The sequence below is a fragment of the Centruroides vittatus genome, unplaced genomic scaffold (assembly GCF_030686945.1).
Source record: "Centruroides vittatus isolate TY-2023 unplaced genomic scaffold, ASM3068694v2 contig_357, whole genome shotgun sequence".
NCBI classification, from domain to species: domain Eukaryota; kingdom Metazoa; phylum Arthropoda; class Arachnida; order Scorpiones; family Buthidae; genus Centruroides; species Centruroides vittatus.
Genome location: NW_027122180.1, coordinates 2,123,347 through 2,143,112, shown reverse-complemented (window position 1 = coordinate 2,143,112; position 19,766 = coordinate 2,123,347). Strand labels below are relative to the sequence as shown.

Genomic DNA, 19,766 nt, shown 5'->3' with positions numbered 1-19,766 from the left:
TGAGATGGTTATTGTATTTTTGCACAAAACTTTTTGCACAATTGTGGCTTTAAGCAGATGATATGCGGTTTCGATCAGTGCATGTTTCGGTTAATACGAGTCTGTTCTGAGAGAAGTTCAACGTTGCCAGCTCCACAAAGTTTAAGCCCTGGTCACACTATGCGATTTCCAGCCGCGCGAGCGACTGCAACCGCGACGGCTGTTCCCGTTAATTAGTAATCCCCCCTCGAAAACTGGCGCGACTGCAACCACAACTAGAAACAAAAAGTTTGTTCTACTCGCGCGGATTGCAAACGCGCATCCAATCAACAAACGCCTTTGTGCCACGTCATACGGTGACAACATTGAAAATAGCATGGCGAGCTATTTGCAACGAATAGTTAGAGGCTTTATACTTTTACAGAATCGAGATTGATTGAGCTTATTCGGGCTCACGAATACCTGTGGGATTTTAATTCTTCGTTTTATCGAAGATTTTATCTTTTTGTATATTCTCACGAACTATATCAAAATAATTGCCTTTTTTTATTTTATTCATTCCAGAAAAAAAACTGCTTACCATTTGTACGACTCCGGCTGAAGTGTACAATTTGTTTTAAAAGACACGAGAAGGCAACGATGATAAAACGACTGAACTAATTTTTAATTATAACAAAAAGACTATATACAGTGGCTAAGCAGCCATCTTTCTTCTTCTTCTTCTTGTCGAAAAAAAAAACAACTAGTGCCCCCTGCTTTTTTTTCTCGCCTCCTCGCGGGATTTTCTCTAAAAAAACTTCTTACATCTCGGCTACGACTGCTTTTATACAAAACAACAGCTTTTGTTTAAAATTATCTTCTAGAGACATTAGTAACAGTTATTTTTGTTCGTAGCTTCATTTCCACGTTGTCCTTCTCGATCGGTTCTTTGATGATAAGGACGGATCTGACTCACGTGTACGATCCTGTTGTCATCATCTTGAATTCCCTCAATAAGATAGGTGACGGGATTTACCATCTTCTTTACTATATATGGGCCTTTCCATTTGTTCTGAAATTTATGTCTGTTTAAACGACGGTACAATACTAAGTCGTGTTCCTTAATCTTCGATTCGTGCTTATTTTTGTCAAAAGATGTTTTATTCTGATCATGAGCTTGAGCAAGATTTTCAACTGCTTGTATCCGATTAATAAACAGTTCAGTCAATCTATTCTCAGCTTCTTTCAGAGTTTGTCCTTCCCCTAATCTTTGTGTTTCTGGTGTTCTTGGCTCAAAACCATGGAGCAAGTAGAAAGGACTTTGTTGAGTTGACTTGTGCTTTGTTGTGTTATAAGCAAACACTGCTGTTGATACATGTCTTTTCCAAGCTGTGATATCGTCGTTAGAATATTTCCTAAAGATGTCTTCTAGAGTACGGTTTGTTCTCTCCACAAGTCCGTTTGCTTGGGGGTGGAAAGCGCAAGTTCGGATATGACGAACGCCATGGTCCTCCAAAAAGTTCTCAAAATCTTCGGACACAAAAGACGTTCCTTGATCCGAAATGATCGTCTTTGGAAATCCATACACATCGAATACACTCTCTTGTAAAGCTCTCAATGTAGTTTCTGTGCTTAAACTACTCACAGGGATAGCGATTAAATATCTGGTAAAATAATCTATGCACATCAAAATCCATCTTTTTGAATTTCTCGATCTTGATGGGAGTATTCCAATATGATCAAGACCCAACATTTCAAAGGGCCGTGACGGTACGTCCTTTGTTTGTAAGAAAGCTTTGTTTTTTGATGGATAATCATTATTCATTTGACATACTTGACAACTGCTAACGTAACTCTTAACCTCTTTCACTATATGTTCCCACCAATAGTGATCTAGGATTCTTGACAAGGTTTTCTCTGCATTAAAATGGCCAGCTAAAATATTGTCGTGATTGGCTTTCAAAACTTCAGGCTTGAGCTTCTCTGGTACAACAAGTTGTAAATGATTTCTATCTTGAACATCGTAATGATATAATATGTCATTTTGTAGCACAAAACGATTCTTTGTAGAAGTACACTTACGTTGTTCTTCTAGTGAGAGATTTTCGTCTTTCAATATTCTAATTATGCTATCTAATTTTGGGTCGTCGCTTTGATGACGTTCGATTTCACTAGAGATTCTCCTCTCCAAGCTCAGCATTTGTACGTTTAATTCTGGGATTGGATTTCTAGATAAAATGTCAGGTAGTACGTTGGTAGCTCCTTTCTTATGCTTAACGTCATATTCATATTCCTGTAACTCTAAAGCTATGCGAGCGAGTTTGCGTCCAAGTTTTCTTTTAGCCTTTAAACAACTGATTGCCCAATTATCAGTGTATAGGGTAAATTTCTTTCCAACCAAATAATGTCGAAATCTTTCACAGATGGCCCAGTGTACTGCGATCCCTTCGAGTTCGGTCGAATGAAGAATGCGTTCTGTATCACTGGTACTTCGACTTGCATATTCCACAACAACTTTCTTTCCATTTTGTTCCTGCACGAGTACTGCTGCGATACCTTCTTGAGAGGCATCAGTGTGTACCTCAGTTAGAGCATCAGGGTCAAAGTGGGCAAGTATAGGTGCTTCCCTCAGACACTGAATCAATCTATTAAAGCTATCTTGAGTTTCTTCGTTCCATTCATAGTTGTTTGCTTTCATCATTCGTCTTAATGGTGCTGAAATCAAGGCATAGTTTGGAATAAACCTCCTGTAGTACGACATAAGTCCCAGGAAAGATTGTAACTGTTTCTTGGTCGTAGGAGTTTTTATGTGACTAACAGCCTCTGTTTTCTTTGGATTCGGTCGCTTGCCATCTCCATTCACAAGGTATCCCAAACAAGAAATTTCCTTTAATCCCCATTGGCATTTCTGTGGTGATATCTTTAAATGAGCTTTTGCTAGTATTGTTAGTACTGTTTTGATTAAGTTTTTGTGGTGTTCGTAATCTGATGAAAACAGAATGATGTCATCCAGGTAAACTAATATTCCTTCTTGTCCTTGAAACAATTCTGACATCGCCCTCTGAAAAGTGGCAGGAGCGTTACATAACCCAAACGGCATTTTGTTAAACTCATACAATCCGTCTGCTGTAATGAACGCTGTCTTATGTATATCTTCTTCCGCCATCGGAATTTGCCAGTAACCACTCTCAAGGTCAAGAGACGAAAAATATTTGGCGTTATGCAACTTATCTAGAATATCATCTATTCTTGGTAATGGAAATGAGTCGCGTTTTGTCTTGCTATTCAGATCCCGATAATCAATACAAAGTCGTATTTTTGTCGTAACATGGTGAGGTTGTTTGGCTAATACGACTGGAGATGCATACTGTGAATTTGACTTTCGTATAATGTTTAACGAAAGCATTTCCTTTATTTTTGCATTAATAAATTCTCGATCACTCCAAGAATAATGGTATGGTGTTTTTCTTACCGGCGTTTTGTCTGTCAGTTCTATACGATGATGAACTCTATCATATTCTCCCGGTTCATTTTGCAATATACGGTCATATTGTCTAATTAGCAGTTCAATTTCCTTCCTTTGTTCTTCATTTAAAATTAATTCCTGGCTCTCTGTACTCTGAAGTATGAACTCTTCTGGGTTTGGTAGTTCGTCAAATTCTTCAGAATGGGGATAATAGTTCCACTGATCTTCAAACTTAGTCTTACTCTCCGTTGTATGTATTGCTACAGCACTAGGAAGTAACAAGCATAATTCTTGTGTTGATTCTTCAATGGGAGGTTGTGCTGGAATCACATTACCATCTCTTGTGACTATTTCACATTTATCTTCCTTCAATGTCATTTTCACTCCTGCTTGGCCAATCCAATCTACTCCCAAAGTCAAAGGGACTGGGTTGTTCTCGAACACTGCTGTTTTCACTGTGGTGACTTGTCCTTGCAGCCGAATAGGTAGATCAACAAATCCAATTGGTTTCACCTTTGTCATGCCGATACCAGTGAACTCAGTGGTGTCGTCATCTAACATCCTTATACCAACAGGTAACTGATCCCGACGAATTATTGTACGACATGAACCTGTATCAACAAGGGCTCTTATCTTTCCTATCATTAGCACTTCAACATTAATATATGGGCTATGAACTTTAGAACTGTTAGCATTGACGTTTAAAGCACTGCTCGTTTGTTTTTGTTTCTTGCTGTCTTTAATCTCTTTTGTACTTCCTCTTTCAGCTTTGTATTCATTGGCCTGTGCACTATTTTCATTTGGACATGTCTTGGCTAGATGTCCTAACTGTTGACATTTGTAACATCGGGTCATTTGTAAAGGCATCTGAGCATTCCACTTGGGGTCTCTTCTTATTGACTTCTCGTCTGTACGTTTAATAGCATCACCTGCAATAGCCGGATCCTTTACTCGAGCATTTGTATTATTTGGGAACTTATGAGGTTGTTGAACTTGAGTCTTCATATGCATCCTGACCTCAGTCTCTTGCTCATCTATCTTGCGCGCTATACGCTGTAGTTCTGCAATACTGTGCACATCATGAGTAGCAATAGTAACTGTGTGTTGTTTATTTTTTATTCCATCCAGCAAATAATCAATTTCGTCAGCTTCAGTAACATTTACAGGACAGTTGGTACGTAACAAACACAGCTTAGCATAGAAATAATCTGTGAGACTCTCATCATGTCTTTGTTCTCTTTCTTTCACTCTGTCACACCACCTTCTCAACGTCAGTCTTTTACCAAATTCGCTTTTTAGGCTTGTTTTCCACTCAGTCCAATTGTTAAGCTGGTAACCCATTGCTTTATGCCAGTTTTTTGCTGCTCCTCTCAGTTTGCTGATGGCTAGCGGAAGAACTTGGGTCTCAGTTAGTCTCTGTTGATTTCGAGTCAATTCAATATAATTCAACCATTCGTCAGCACTCTCTGTAGTAGTACCGCTAAATTCAGGAAGAGAACTCGTCAAATCAGGTACAGTTTGTACTTCGATAACTGTCTCCTTTGGGTTTCGCACTGTCTGTTGCTGGTTATCTATTAATAATATTACTTTTTCCATTAGCGTTTGCATCATACTCATAGGATTTGAATTTACAGCTTGATCTTCAGAAGGAGATTCATTAACGACTTCTTCCTCCGTTGCCTGGCTAGCCTTGTTAACATACTCTTCTTCACTTAACATTGCACTAGTTAGTCGTTCTATTAATTCAGATTTTTTACCGACTCGTGATAATTGCCTTTTCTCCAATTCCTCTCTCAAATATTCAATGGTCCTTCCTTCTAAATCATGTTTAATTTCTTCAACCGTAGACATGTTAGCTTCTAACCAAATCACGGTCGTCAACTTAAATTCTTTACTTTTTTCTAATATCGGCGCTAAATCTTTAAGCTATTGCTTCCTAGAGTTAGCTCTTAAACTTTTCTATAACTTTGATTCGGTTACGACCAAAATTTTACACTTTTAGCTTCAATCTTAAACTTCAAGACTTCCTACCTTCGTCCGTGCGCCTTACTCGTTTCGGCTCGTTTCTTGTAGACGTGGTTGGTAGTGGCACATCAGTTAATCCTGTCGACTGCGCCAATTCTTGTACGACTCCGGTTGAAGTGTACAATTTGTTTTAAAAGACACGAGAAGGCAACGATGATAAAACGACTGAACTAATTTTTAATTATAACAAAAAGACTATATACAGTGGCTAAGCAGCCATCTTTCTTCTTCTTCTTCTTGTCGAAAAAAAAAAACAACTAGTGCCCCCTGCTTTTTTTTTCTCGCCTCCTCGCGGGATTTTCTCTAAAAAACTTCTTACACCCATTTTAATAAGAAAAGTGGCTAAAATTCCGTAAATACTATGAAGTAGAACGTAAAATGTCAGTAAACTCACGGAAGTAGTCAAAAACAAGCTACTGTAATTTTACTGGTTTATTATAGGGTCACGTGTTTCCGAGATGCAACGTCAACGAATAATGTGTGACCACGAGAGGACGTGCGCGACTCGCGCTTGTTGCAGTTGTGGTCGCCTGCGCGGTGTGAAATCGCATAGTGTGACTAAGGCTTTAGAGCATTCTTCCCACTCCTTCTTACCGTTAGTTAGGAGTTTAAAAGTTAATGCTGTTAATAAGTTACTTACTGGTAATAAGTTAATACCCCATAAGTTAATCACTGTTTGGAAGTCTACAATAAGAGATTTATTCATCATCATTGTTATGTAATTAACAGTCGATATTACATAGGCCTCTTTCTCCAAAACTATGAAACTGCCCCAGATCTTAGACATAATTTCGATTGAGGTTTGTTTCTCTTATAAAATAGTGGCCCAAGTAATGTAATTAATAGTAATTACTTGACATGGACTTGATTCTGTGTGTAAATAGGGGGTGTCCGTAAAGTCTGGACACAGACAAAAATACATTTCAAAAAATGAAATTTATTTTCGGCTGATACATCTGGTCGTCCAGAACGGGTTTGTCCATAATAGTGCCCGTTTTTTTTTAACCTTTTAATCACCTTTACCACTGTAGAAAAGCCAAGTGGAATCCTTGGATAACGTCATTAAATTCATCTGCTATCTTTCAATATGACCATCCTTCACGTCCACTGAGAAGTATCGGTTCAATTCTTTCTTCTTTCGACAAAGCCATACTTAATCTGTGGAGGAAAAATTATAGTTAATGAGATTTTCTATGTGTCCAGACTTTAGGGTAAACTCGTAGATTACTATTTTAGAAAATATTTTAAATTTAAATTTTTATTTCAGAAGCTATATCTTTCATTATTATTAATTTTTTATACTAATTTTTGTTATATTTTCAAGTCGGTCCCAGCTGAAATTTGCACCATACTTCTATCATAATTGCTTTACGTTTTAAATTCAACAATTCCATTTGATGAAAAGACCTGATTTAACTTATACTACTTTAATTAACAATATATTTTCTGGCAGTCTTTCTACACTATGAAATTATTTTTTAGGTTTCATTTTTACTGTATTTACTTTGTAATTCTTCATTTATAACTTAATATAAATTAAGTTATAAATGAATAACTTAACTTAACTTAACTTAATAACTTAATAAATTTCATAAATGCAAACAAAATTCTCATAGTAAAAATATTACCGTATTATGAATTGTGTATATTTTTACAAGTAGCAACATGTCCAATGTTCTATTACAGTTTAATAAAATGGCTTTATTGCACGTGCAAATAAACAGGCGAACACAAAATGTTGTGTTCGTAATGTGGTACTGTATTGGTTTAGGATTTGAATCTGATATAAATTTTAGCTGGAACTAGCTGGAAAATATAACAAAAATACGTATAAAAAGTTAATAATAAGAATAAAAGATATAGCTTCTAAAATAAAAATTTAAATTTAAAATATTTCGAAATAAATTTAAAAAGCTACTGTATTTACAATAGTAATCTACTTATATGCAGAATCAAGTCTATGTCATGTAATTAATAGTAATTAAACCACATGGACACACAATTTTATAATAGAAACAAACCTCAATCGAAATTATATCTAAGATCTAAAGCAATCCCTCGCATTTTGGTAGTTTTGGAGAAATATGAAAAATCGACTTCCAATTTTAAATAATGGTGATAAATAAATCTCTTGTAGTCTTACAAACAGTAATTAAGTCGTGACTGAATGGCGTTTCGAAAATTTGACTTTTAGCCAAGTTTATCAAAGTAGTGCTTCACTGTGCGATGCATGATAAATATCATGATTAATTTTTTAAATTTTTTTATTATATTTTTGTACTTTTTGAGCTATTTTAGTGATTAGTCTAAACTCTCCATAATCGATATTTGATGTTATTTTTCAATTTGTTTTGATTTTTGTGTGCAACTGAATAGTATTTTGTCTAAAATTTTTAATTATTTAATAATTTTTCAATAAAGGTCACATGTTTTAATTCATTCCAAGCGAATATAAATGTATTTACGACACGTACGAAAATTACGTTTTCAGCATCTTAATGAACTAATTCACGAATTAATTTATTTCTTAGTGATTCTTAACTTCGACATATATTGTTTCCATATAAGCATTATATAGTACTTACAGAACCGATTAATTGCATATATCGAGGGTTATCTGCACACATTATAATAAAAAAGTATCTTAACAAGATCAATTCTTTTATTGATGTATAATACTGTATAATCAGGCTAAGAGTTGTTTCGATTCTTTGATGAATTTAATCCACTAGAAACGCAAAACTGTTTTTCTTTATTATTGTCCTAATATTATTCTATATTTATAAGAAAGGTTTTCTGAAAGTCATAATACATTAATTTAATGGTTCGTTATAAGTAACTGACGTATTGAGACGATTAAATAAATTAGGATGTATAACAATGGATGTAATCGATACTACTGACAATTTGTAAATATGCAATAGTTAAATATTGATATAAGATTAATCTTCATATTGTCCTGTTATTCTGCTGTCGGTCAGAATATTGATGAGATACAGGGCTTTTCAAAATGATTGTCGGAATTTGGATATTTGTTACGGCTACTGTATAATTCACTGAGCTATCGTTTCTGCTCTAATGTATTCAGAAACTGCCAGATTTTATTGTGTGATGCATTGCAATGCATTGTGTAGTTATACCTACCTGGAGGCAGTTTTCACAGTAAGTCAAGCTGTTAGGGCTCGAAGCAGGGGTTTGTCGTATGCCTTCAAATAAAGTTGTTTCTTTAAAACACGCCTGTACTATTTATGGAATATCCAATTTCCTGAAACCTGTAGAAATTGATTTTTTTTGGACTCCGTACATACAATTTCCTTAAACATTCCACATCATTTGAAATCGAAGGTTTGTTATAGTATTTTGCCTTACATACACATTCCCTTTTCCGGAACTGAGCAGACAATTCCATCGTCAAATGGAATTTTCTTAAGATCTTTGTATGAATATGCCGCAGAACCACTGTAACAGACATTGTTTCCCGAAATTCTAGAACACAAAATGCCTTTTCACTGGCACTAGTTGCCATATTGCAGAAACTATTCCTGGCAGGCATAAACGTAAACTATAGAACTACGTAGTAAATTATTCAAATCCGGATAATCATTTTTAAAAGTCCTGTATATGACTTTGCAGCACATTAGTATAAAATTTTTAAAAAAATGATAATTATTTGTTTTAATTGAATACTTATAAAATGAATAATCTATGAGAAATAATTATTTTTAAACATTACACTTGTTTTTTAATTATTCTAATATTTCAGGGGCTAATGATTTTTGTCACTTTGAGTGAACATTTATGTAAAGTTGTGTTAATAGAATGTACTTTTACTTTTTTTTATTCAAAATTTATAAACTCAGGAATGGAAGATGTTGGTAGTAAGAAGAGGTTTTCCTAACCTCTAGAATCGAGCTAATCCAGTTACTTCGTTCAAAATTCTCACTAAAAAGAGAACATTCTTTAATTTGAACCATTATTGTGTAACATTTTTTAAGCGATCAAAACTAAAATTTATTATACGTTTGTATTCTTCGTCTTCAGCTCAATGGTTCTTTAAAGTTCTTGCTTTTATTCTTTCCGGTCAGTCTGTCCATTTCTCTCTACCTTTTTTGAGGGTGTTCTATATGTCTTCTACTAGATAAGATCTAGTGGTAAGTTTTAGGATTATTACACTTATTTTTCCATGTTCTGCAATCATCATAGCTTTCAGGCCTTGAGATCTTTAATTATGGAAGCTTCTTATATTTTCATTCAGTAGTAAATACTTTATTCCTTCGAAAATAAGCACTTATTTCTATCTAATTTAGTATTTCTGTTATAAAAAGGGTGTGAAATATAAATTCTATATTAAACTTGCTTAAATATTTATATTAATTTATAACAAAAAGTCATAATATCCTTTTTAAGTGTGATAATCCAATTTTTAATTGTGCCTAACTCTATATAAATTATTATTTAACAAATTATATCGAATTTTTGAACTTATTTACAATTTATTTTATTGGTACGCTACATAAAATCAGTTGAAAAGGAAAATAAATCTCATTTTTAAGTTACAAAATAAGATTTATTTTCTTTTTCGATTTATAATAATTCTTTAAAAACATCTAGTATAATACTAAATATCATTTCCTAACAAAATATTATTGTAAAATGTTTTGAATCAAACTTAAAAAATAATTGTATGTTATATAAATGCATTTCACATAAAGAGAATAGAATGTTTAAATTTCAAAGATTATATGATCAAAGTTTTCTTTTTTATATATTCATTCATATTAAGGATGACAACGGATATATATATGCTTTGTTTTTTATACTATTCATGAATTCGTAGTGTTTAATTTGTTGACATTATATCTAAAGAATTTGCAAGTTTTTAACTCTATTTAACTTTTAAATTAATTTTTTAATAAAGATGTTATGTGCGTTTGTAATTTTCATAAAAGAAAACGGAGTCTTTCTCCACAAATCGACACTGCAACGTAACTTCAGTTTCGACTTTGGCACGAAGTTATCAATATATTTTAATGTGACACACGTGCTACATTGTGATGCAGGTTTATTTTTCATTGTTTTCATTTTTCGCCCTATGGCTACTAAGAGAGCTTTCTTTCTCCATTTCAATCGTGGGTTCGACGGACGAACAATGGGGTAATCCGGATGGTGAAGGACATATCCATGACAGACCGTCGATGAAAAATTTCTGGGATTTTTCAGCTGCTTGCATTTGATTCTGGATCTCCCTTAACTATATATAAGCTTACGTTTTAACCGCATTGGCCATCTGGACTATGGCTAACAAGATAAGACAATTTACACTGTTATAACTGTATTTTCTGCTTTTTTAAGCACATTAGTATAGCTGAATTACATATAACTCTATTTTTATTGTTAAAAAATAATTGCTTTCCTCTATTTTTAAATAACTGAAATTCCAAAAATATTAATAATCAAATAATGCTAATAGTACGAAATTCATTTTTTATATGAAAGGGTCAAAGAATTTCAAACTAACAATAATATAGTCTACGTTAAGAATTAATGTCTGTCTAGAAATAATTCAAATATTTATACATAATTTTGTAAGCTAAACTTGAAAATTTCTGAAATTAAAGGCAAAGTATTAGATTTATTTGTTGCTAATAAATATTCAGCTTATTTCTATAATTGAAAATCTTTAGCATTCACATAGAATAATGTATTATAAGAATTACAATTGATTTTTGCATGAATTATTGAATTTATTGGACAACCAAGTGATCAAGATAATTACCAAGGTTGAGTTTATTCAATTGTTGTATTTAATATTTAAACATCCTAAAATGAAAAGTAGTTTCTAGTCTTGAAACATCGTTGAATGTATGTTGATCAGTATAACTCATGATGGTTTAATCGTTGGATAAATTCCTTTGACAATTAAAACATCGTAATTATAAGATATTCTAAATTTAGAATATCCTTTAATTGAAACAAACTAAAATTTTCTTTTTATATTTATTAATTTAAACTTTCCTTGTACTTAAATGCAAGGAATTCCTTAAATTTTAACTAAAAAATCGTTTTTATTGTTTTAAGTCAAAGATTCTTAACCAAGTTAGGCTCAAAGAGGAGATGTAAGCTGTATTTCAGAAAACTTTTTCATAATTTCTTTTTCTTAAGATAAAAATCTAAGTTTGGAAGGGACAGGAAATATAAGCATTAAATTATTTGTTGTAATGTGAATGATGAATGTAAAAAATATATTGAGGTTAATGTGAATAACCAACACTGTTCATCTTTGTTCGTGTATGGCATAATGAGCAAAACTGAACACAATGTTGGTCAATTGCAATTTTTTATAGTGTAATCAAAATAAAAAAGATTTTTATTTTCATTAAATTATAGAAAATGAATAATTTAGCTTTTAGCAGTTATTGAAAAATTATAAATTTTTTAAATAACTTTTCAAATTAAGTCTATAGTCAAAATGGCTGAAAATCTTACTTGAACAGGACGTTTCAAATTTATTATAAATACTCGTATCGTTAATTTTTGATTTTTCCAAAGCTCAATTTTAATTCTTTGCTGATACAGTCATCACAGCACTATCGTCATTAAAGAATGATCATTGTGATCAAAATGACACTGTCACTTCATTTTTAAAATATTAATTAAAATAAACTGGAATCGTTATGCTCATATTTGTAATTTAAATATATTTTAACTCTCCTTTTGTCATTTCTTTGATGAGGCTAGGGAACTTCCTGTAATGTACCAGTACAGTCTTCTTTATCCGCCGCACATTTCCTCAATGAAAATTATCCCTTTTACTGCCAAACAATTGTTGATTCCAATTCCAAAGGTTTACTCATGTTATAGGCGTGAGCAATGTAAATGCAATTTTTCCGCCTGAAACTTTTCAGGGGTACATTCTTTCAGATATGTTTGTCGTTTTGGTGAGATTATTTTGTGTTTTATAGTCGTTAGTAACAGCAAAGAAACGTGGCAAAATAACTTACAATTGTCTGCGTTACTCGGACCCAACTGAAGGCTGCTAAAAGATTTCTGATTGGACCGGGTTAGAGGTTCATCAGTTTAAATGTAATGTCCACCGTCTTAGTGAGTTTATCTCCAATGACCGCTAGCTGTAAAATGTCTTTAGGGCATGATAGGGGAACTTTTATCTCCACCTGCACTATTTAAGATCCTCACAGGATGACGTTCCTGACAATTATTACTGTAAAAGTAGATTTTTACGTTAAATATTATTAAAATAAATTTTCTTGTAGATATTTTTGAAAAACATACCTAAACAGGCAAATGTTTTTGTTATTTTTGTCAAACATTATTACATTTTTCGAGAAATTGTTAAAATTCGAATTTATTAATGTAAATTTGTTTTTAAGAAATTCATAAGTAAATTCATTTTAAAATTGATTAAATAATTATACGTTTTACACAAAAAAGTAATAATATAAAAAAATTTTAGCTTTAGATAAACTTAATTCAAAATAAAGAAGCACAGAAATAAAATCCAATTATTTAACATTCTATATTTATATTATAAATATTTTAATAGTAATAAACTTCATATTATAAATACCTTATATATACGTGATATCCATTTTTCATAGCTTTATAACATAAAAATAGGATGCTAATACTTGATTCTGACTAACCTATGGTAGGGGTATTTTAGTTTATGTATGACCCTCGGGACACATTTATTTTAAGACCCTGTTTTTTAAGTAATAAATTAAGGTTAATTGCCCTCTGGATAGACATTTCCTCGAGGTTGAGGATGGGGATAACTACTTTTAAAGTGAGCTAATTAAGTTTGGTAATATAAAACTATTGTATAGACCAGGAAGTTTAGGTTTATATTAGACAATGCTGACATCAGTTAACTAAAAAAACAATAGAATAAAATTAATATTAAACTTAACCGTTTTATACTAATACTACAAATTTAAAAAATTCTTTATCTTGTAGGTCGATAGTAACTAATAAAATCATAGAATTGGTGACATAGAAGCATAGATCTATTTACTTAGATTATAAAGGCTTTCTTATTCCTAGTTTTACAAGATGGAAAATTCATACCTTATAATTTTTTTAACCTCTTTAAATTAGGCAGACACAGGTTAAAATTGGGTTTTCAAATATTTAATTGATTGTTTTTATGCTTTTATCTTTTTTACAGATTAATTAAAACTGTTTTTATGTATTAAAATATTTATAATTATAAACTAGTAAATGAATACAATCTCCGTTTGGAAATCCAAGCTTTATTAAAATATAGGTTCTGGTTATGTACTAATAAATAAAAAAGTAAATTCTTTGGTTATCATTTATTTTTGCGATTGAATTATTTTTTACGGAAATAAATCATTGCATTTTTTGACGTAAAAGTCCCTTATAAGTTCCGAATCCGAATATCTTGGCTCTCGTATTTAAAAGTTAAAGTGTCTTTCACAGTTCGGATTTTATATCAGCGAAGATACTAAAGACGAAATTAAATGATAAAATGTTTAACTATTGAAATAAATTAAAGGAATCTACAAAAGATATCTTTTCCGTTTTAATTGTAATTAATTGATTAAAAATATCTCATAATTCGGAATTCAATACAAAATAATTAGCTTCGAAGAGGTAAAAAGAATAAAATAGATTTTTACAATTATAAACAGAAATTCTCAAAAGAAAACACATATCTTCTTTAAGTATTTCCAATTATAAAATTAAATTTACAACAAATGCTCCAAAACAAATATTAAAAATTCTTATCTTTCTAAAACAAAGTAAAGAATAATGAGAAATTCCAGAAATTTTTAATTTCTCAAATTCATTTGAGTAATAAGCTTTTCATTGTATGATTTTATCTCAATATTTTCGAGAATATAATACATGGACAAAATAATATAATCGTTCTGTATGTAAGATATTAAAATAAAAATTCATTACTCCAATCAATCGAGAATTATTAAATTAAGGAAAAGAATAACTGGAATTTTTTTTAAAATATTAAAATTCTGCACGAAAAACGTTTCAAACGTTAAATTGATCCCAGGAAAATATTTTTAAAAATGGATAATTTAAACATTCGAAATAGCAATTCTAAATAATAAATACAAGTTTAAAGTTATTGCTACGTTTTTTATTGTATTCTTTTATCCTTTTATGGGAAAAAATACAATAAGTATACTGAGGAGAAAAGAAAATGAATTTTATATTAGAAAGGAACCAAATCGGGATTTTCTGGAAGAAGCACGCACTAAAATTCAATTATAGAATTTGATTTTTTTAATTGAAAAATAATTAAAAAGTAACAGATTTTTACACTTAATAACATAATTTTGATTAATTAATTAATTAATTTTTCTAACATAATTTGATCGTAATTAATTTTGTTTTCTATTTTTAAATATCTTGTGTTACTAGATTAGAAAATTAATAAAATAGAAAATAAAAAGAAATGAAGCATATTGAAAACTGTAATACTTGATTTTTATTCTTACGCTCAGTTATTTTTAATAATACGCGGGCTGTTAACTTGAAAATATAATGCCATTTATTTTAAATAATGCATGACAATAGAAATATCCTTCAATATTTTTATTTATTTCATTATTAATCGATGTTTTAAATAGATAAAATAACGAAATATGAACCGATTATATGCTTGTAATTAAAAAAAACTATAAAGAAACTTTTTTGTTGTTTTTATAAAAAAAACTTTTTTCTAAACAAGTTATTCGTTCATAATTATATTATTTTTATTTCACAATTTTTCGGTTATTTTAGCATGTACAGAGCTTTAAATGAAAAGAAAAGCATTAACTAATTGAAAAGTCACAAGCTTTCTGTTAGTAAAAATCTTACTACTATTTTTTCTGGTAATAATTTATCTTACAATGCATTGTGTGATCTCTATGGGTCGCAAGATAAATCGACTTTTTTTCCCTGTAACACGAAAGTTTTAACACCATCTTGTTTAAACTGTAATTTATTTTTGACAATATATTCTCTCTCATATCTATCGAAATTCTATTAGCATGTCTATAAATTATATTTAAATTAATTTTATAGGTTGCTCTTTTATAGGACTTTATACTTTGATTTTCTTTTTAGTGTAAAATTTACATCCTGCAAAGCTAAGTTAATATATATATTTTATAAAATATATATAATTCATAAAACAGACTTCTAGTTTCATGAATAGTTTTATAATTTTTGGTTAATGTTTTTCTGAAATTGAATCATTTATTAATTTGAAATCGCCAGATAATAGTTTTATTATTTAATTTCATCTTTTTGGAGAGGGATTTTTACTATTGTTTATGTGATTTATTGTTAAAGTTCAATAGAATAATGGTAGAAAAATGAAAATATTCTCTAATTCACTTTTAGGTAAAATAATAATTTTAGATAAGTTATCAGCGATTTTATTCTCACGGAATTTCTAATTACCTATCGATCTGAAGTTAGAGTTGTTTTGACTGTCAAGGACATATGGTCCATACAAAATATCGCTGGCTTTGCAAACACCGATCATGTCTTCAGATAATAGAGTTCGTGAGTTGCGAAAGGGGTTGGAATGAGTTCTAATCAGTCTTTAGTACAAGCCTGTTTTGCTTTTTAGTACGCTAGAAAGAATTCCAATTACATAGAAAATTCATTCGCTTTTTTTCTCACGAAGGCCGGCTTTTTAGTCCTCGCAAGAAAATAACGCACACCTACAAGTGCTGAATTTTAATTTTCTCCTTAAATGAATTTTCATTCACCGAAATATCTGAATCAAAATCAAATCCAAGTTTGTAAAGAATAAATTTTATACAAAAAAGTATTATTATCTATTTTCAAAAAAAAAATTACGTCAGTAAAATAGAGTTTTCTTTTTTTATTTTTGACTTTTTCTGTCCTGTGAGTACTAAGACTGGTTTTTATTCATATGCATCATAGGTACGGCTAAGCCCACAAAGAGGGCAGCCGGATAGTGTGGGGATATCTGGGACAGACCTCCCATTAAAAATTCCAGGGGTGTTTTAGGGAGCGGTAGGCTGACGCCTTAATCAACTGGACCGTCTAAAAAACAGTTTAAGTGATGAAAAGTTGCCCTTCTATTCTCACAGCATACAAAACCACACAAGTACAGTTGCCCCTCGTTATATCGCACCTGGGATTCGCATATATCGCACTTTTTTTGTTCCCCAAATTTTAAAACCATTTTAGTTAATAAATTTTAAATTACCGATTGCCATTGAATTTCTTTTCGGAACGAAATACGGTATTTTATTTCTACCTACCTACCATTGTCCTTGAAACTACCACTGTAGATGAAACAATAAATTCGTTAAGATCTAAATAAAGCAAAACAGGTGGACAGACCAATTAGCATTTATGTTCCATTTTAAAATTAAAAATTGTTTATTTATTGTTTTTAAATACTGTCTCCGCATTTACAAGTTTCTATGAATTCAAAATTTCACACCATTATGTGAATTGACTATATTACATCGATTCACATAATGGTGTAAAATTTCGAATTCTTCCGTGTTGATGTGCTAGGAAAAGATTTCTTTATTTCTGGAAAGTTCTATAATTTTTATACAGTAGGAACTTTATTTTGTTTTTTGAAAAATTTTTACTCTGTAATTTTGTACGTTTTGATGTTCTATTATGTCTTCAATGTTTAATTTTTTAAATTTTCAATTACTGTATTTAGAATTTTTATTGAAAAATATAAATTACACGAATTTTTAATAACCATTTTTTAAATAAAATACAGTACTGTATAATAAAATAGCAACTGATATTTGTTTTTATATTGAGAGTATTTGTCTTTAAATGACATTGTTAAATAAATAATAATACTAAATGGGCGTTCATGATATCGATGTTTACGTAAACGTAAATTAATATGATGTAACTACGAATAAAACGAAGCTTATTTTATATCAAAAGCACTCGCTGATGAAAGACTAAAGGATAGAGATTCCATAACATGTATAATCTGTCTAGTATAAGCCCAGAATTTTTAGTACTCCGTTATATCGCGCCTTTTCTTTGTCTCCCGACAAGCGCAATATAACAAAGGGCTACTGTATTTATATTATATAAGAAATATTTCTTCAAAAATATTTCAAATTACGTAAAATTAGCAACTTTATTTAAATGCTTTAAATATTTAATAAATTTTATGTTTGTTTTAATCATTTTTTTTAAAGTTTCTGATTAAAATTTGATTAAAACAACAATACTATGTTGTTTATAAAAATTACTTTATAAACAGTATGTCGGATAATTTTTACATTACTTTAAGCTTACATATAAAAATATTAATTACATATGAATCAATTTTTACTTTTTCAGCTGTTACATATAACAGAGGGAAAGTATGGCGATCGGTCAAAATATGACTCCCCCCCAGATTTTTACACTTTTGGATTCAGGACATTTTGAAACGTCGAGAAATGCAGAAAAATTCTGGGGTATTTTCTGTATGTATGGATATTAGTGTGTATGTGTTTATGTGGTGTATGTGTGTATGGGGAACACGATTTTTTTCACCCACTTTGAAGCTTAATAACTTCTGTGCTATTGGTCAAAAACTTATGAAATTTTTCAGCTGGTTTATTTGTTAGAGAGATTGATGATATCAAATTTTGGTGGTTAAAGGTCGAGAGTTGGGGAGATAATGGGGATCGTGTGTTGTATTTCGAGTAGGGTCAGACTTAATTACGATTTTACTCGTTATTACCATTTACAATTTTTTTTTTTTTTTAATAAAACCCGTCTTTACCCTCAAAATTAAGCGTTTTTCCAATTTATAGTAATGAAAAATATAAAAAATTTTTCAATAAAATATCGAAACAGATGGCGCTACACGTACAGTTTTAAATTTTGCCGGGAAAGATAAGCAACTCGTTGCTGGATTTTTTACATTAAATAAATCTCGTATATGTTGTATTCTAAATTAATTCTAATATCTGGAAGTTCTTCAAACAACATTTCGATTGGTCTTTTTTACCTCTTATTTTATTATTGTTAGTTGTAAATTTTAATTATTTTTGATTATTTTCATTTTTAATATTATAATAACATAATTATTATAAGTAAATAAATTATTTGAATTTTATAAGTATCTTGTAAAACAAGCTCCTTGTATTCCAAGATTCGAATTTCTAATTACAGTAGTTCGAAGTATCGAACGTAAATTCGAAATTCTCCAGCGTTTCGTTCGAATGTACAGTACAGTAAGTTTCACATTAAGTAAGTTGTCTTTTCTAATTTATTTAGTAAGGAATTTGTTTTATATTTTTAAAAAGTTTAAAAATAATTATCCATTTGATGAACATTGAATGTATTCATCGTGATTCAGTAATTTTTATCGAAGAATAAAATGGGAACAGGCACAAAAAAATTTCTACTTTAAATAAACAATTCAATTTTATCTCGAAATATGCTTTCTGATAATATCAATTTCTGCTTCTCTGAGATATACGGTAAACCCTCGTTATTTCGATATTGGATAATTAGAAGTCAAGTCTAGTCCCCAGCCAAGAGAATAGATTTTGCATACATCTTAGTTCGAATCATTCGAAACACGCTTACAATGTAATTCGAAGTTATTATCTGGTCCGGTAATCCTCAAAAATATCATTTAATTCGAAATCTCCCGTAATGTTAGGTATTTACAAGGAAAGTTTCTACGCCGAGGTGGAATTTTTGGTTTTGGTTTTAGCAATTATATACATTGTTGTATAAAAATAATTATCTGTACAATTACTCAAGCTGAACAGTTCGCCATTCTGCAAGCACTTAAATATGTTAACAACTCTAAGATCAGGAATCGACATATTAGGATCTGTTCTGATAGCCAAGTTGCTATCAGGAGAATAGTCAACAATCTTGGCTCTCTCTCTCTTCTTATTCGGGAAGAAATTCTCTGCTCACAAAACAGCGTGGCTTTCTCATGGATCAGGGGCCATACAGGGGTGGAAGGAAACTCTTTGGCGGACTTCCTCGCAAAGCAAGCTGCTGCTTCCTCTGCCACCCCCACCTACTGGAAAGCCTCAGACATCTCTATTAAAACCACGATTTACAGTATTGCCATCCAGTTGTGGCAACGCGAGTGGGAAGACGGAGACTCCGGAAGAGCGACTTACCAATACCTTCCAAACATCTCATCCAGACTTCAAAACAAGAACTTCTGCGCCAACTTCCATAACACACAGCTCCTGACAGATCATGGAAATTTCCGGCAATACCTACATCGACTTGGACTTAGGGAACATCCCTATTGTGACTGTAATGACATCTCCTTACAGAATGC

At 31.1% G+C, this 19,766-nt stretch overlaps 1 protein-coding gene across 1 annotated transcript; it reads right to left on the bottom strand.

Moving 5' to 3' along the window:
• Positions 1 to 832: 832 nt before the first annotated feature.
• LOC136974837 (uncharacterized) lies at positions 833 to 5,555 on the bottom strand. Its single transcript, XM_067269795.1, has 2 exons — positions 3,577 to 5,555; positions 833 to 2,265 (listed from the first exon to the last, which is right to left on the bottom strand). Exons 1-2 carry the CDS (start codon positions 5,273 to 5,275, stop codon positions 848 to 850), a joined length of 3,117 nt encoding a protein of 1,038 aa, XP_067125896.1. The 5' UTR covers positions 5,276 to 5,555; the 3' UTR covers positions 833 to 847.
• Positions 5,556 to 19,766: the final 14,211 nt, after the last annotated feature.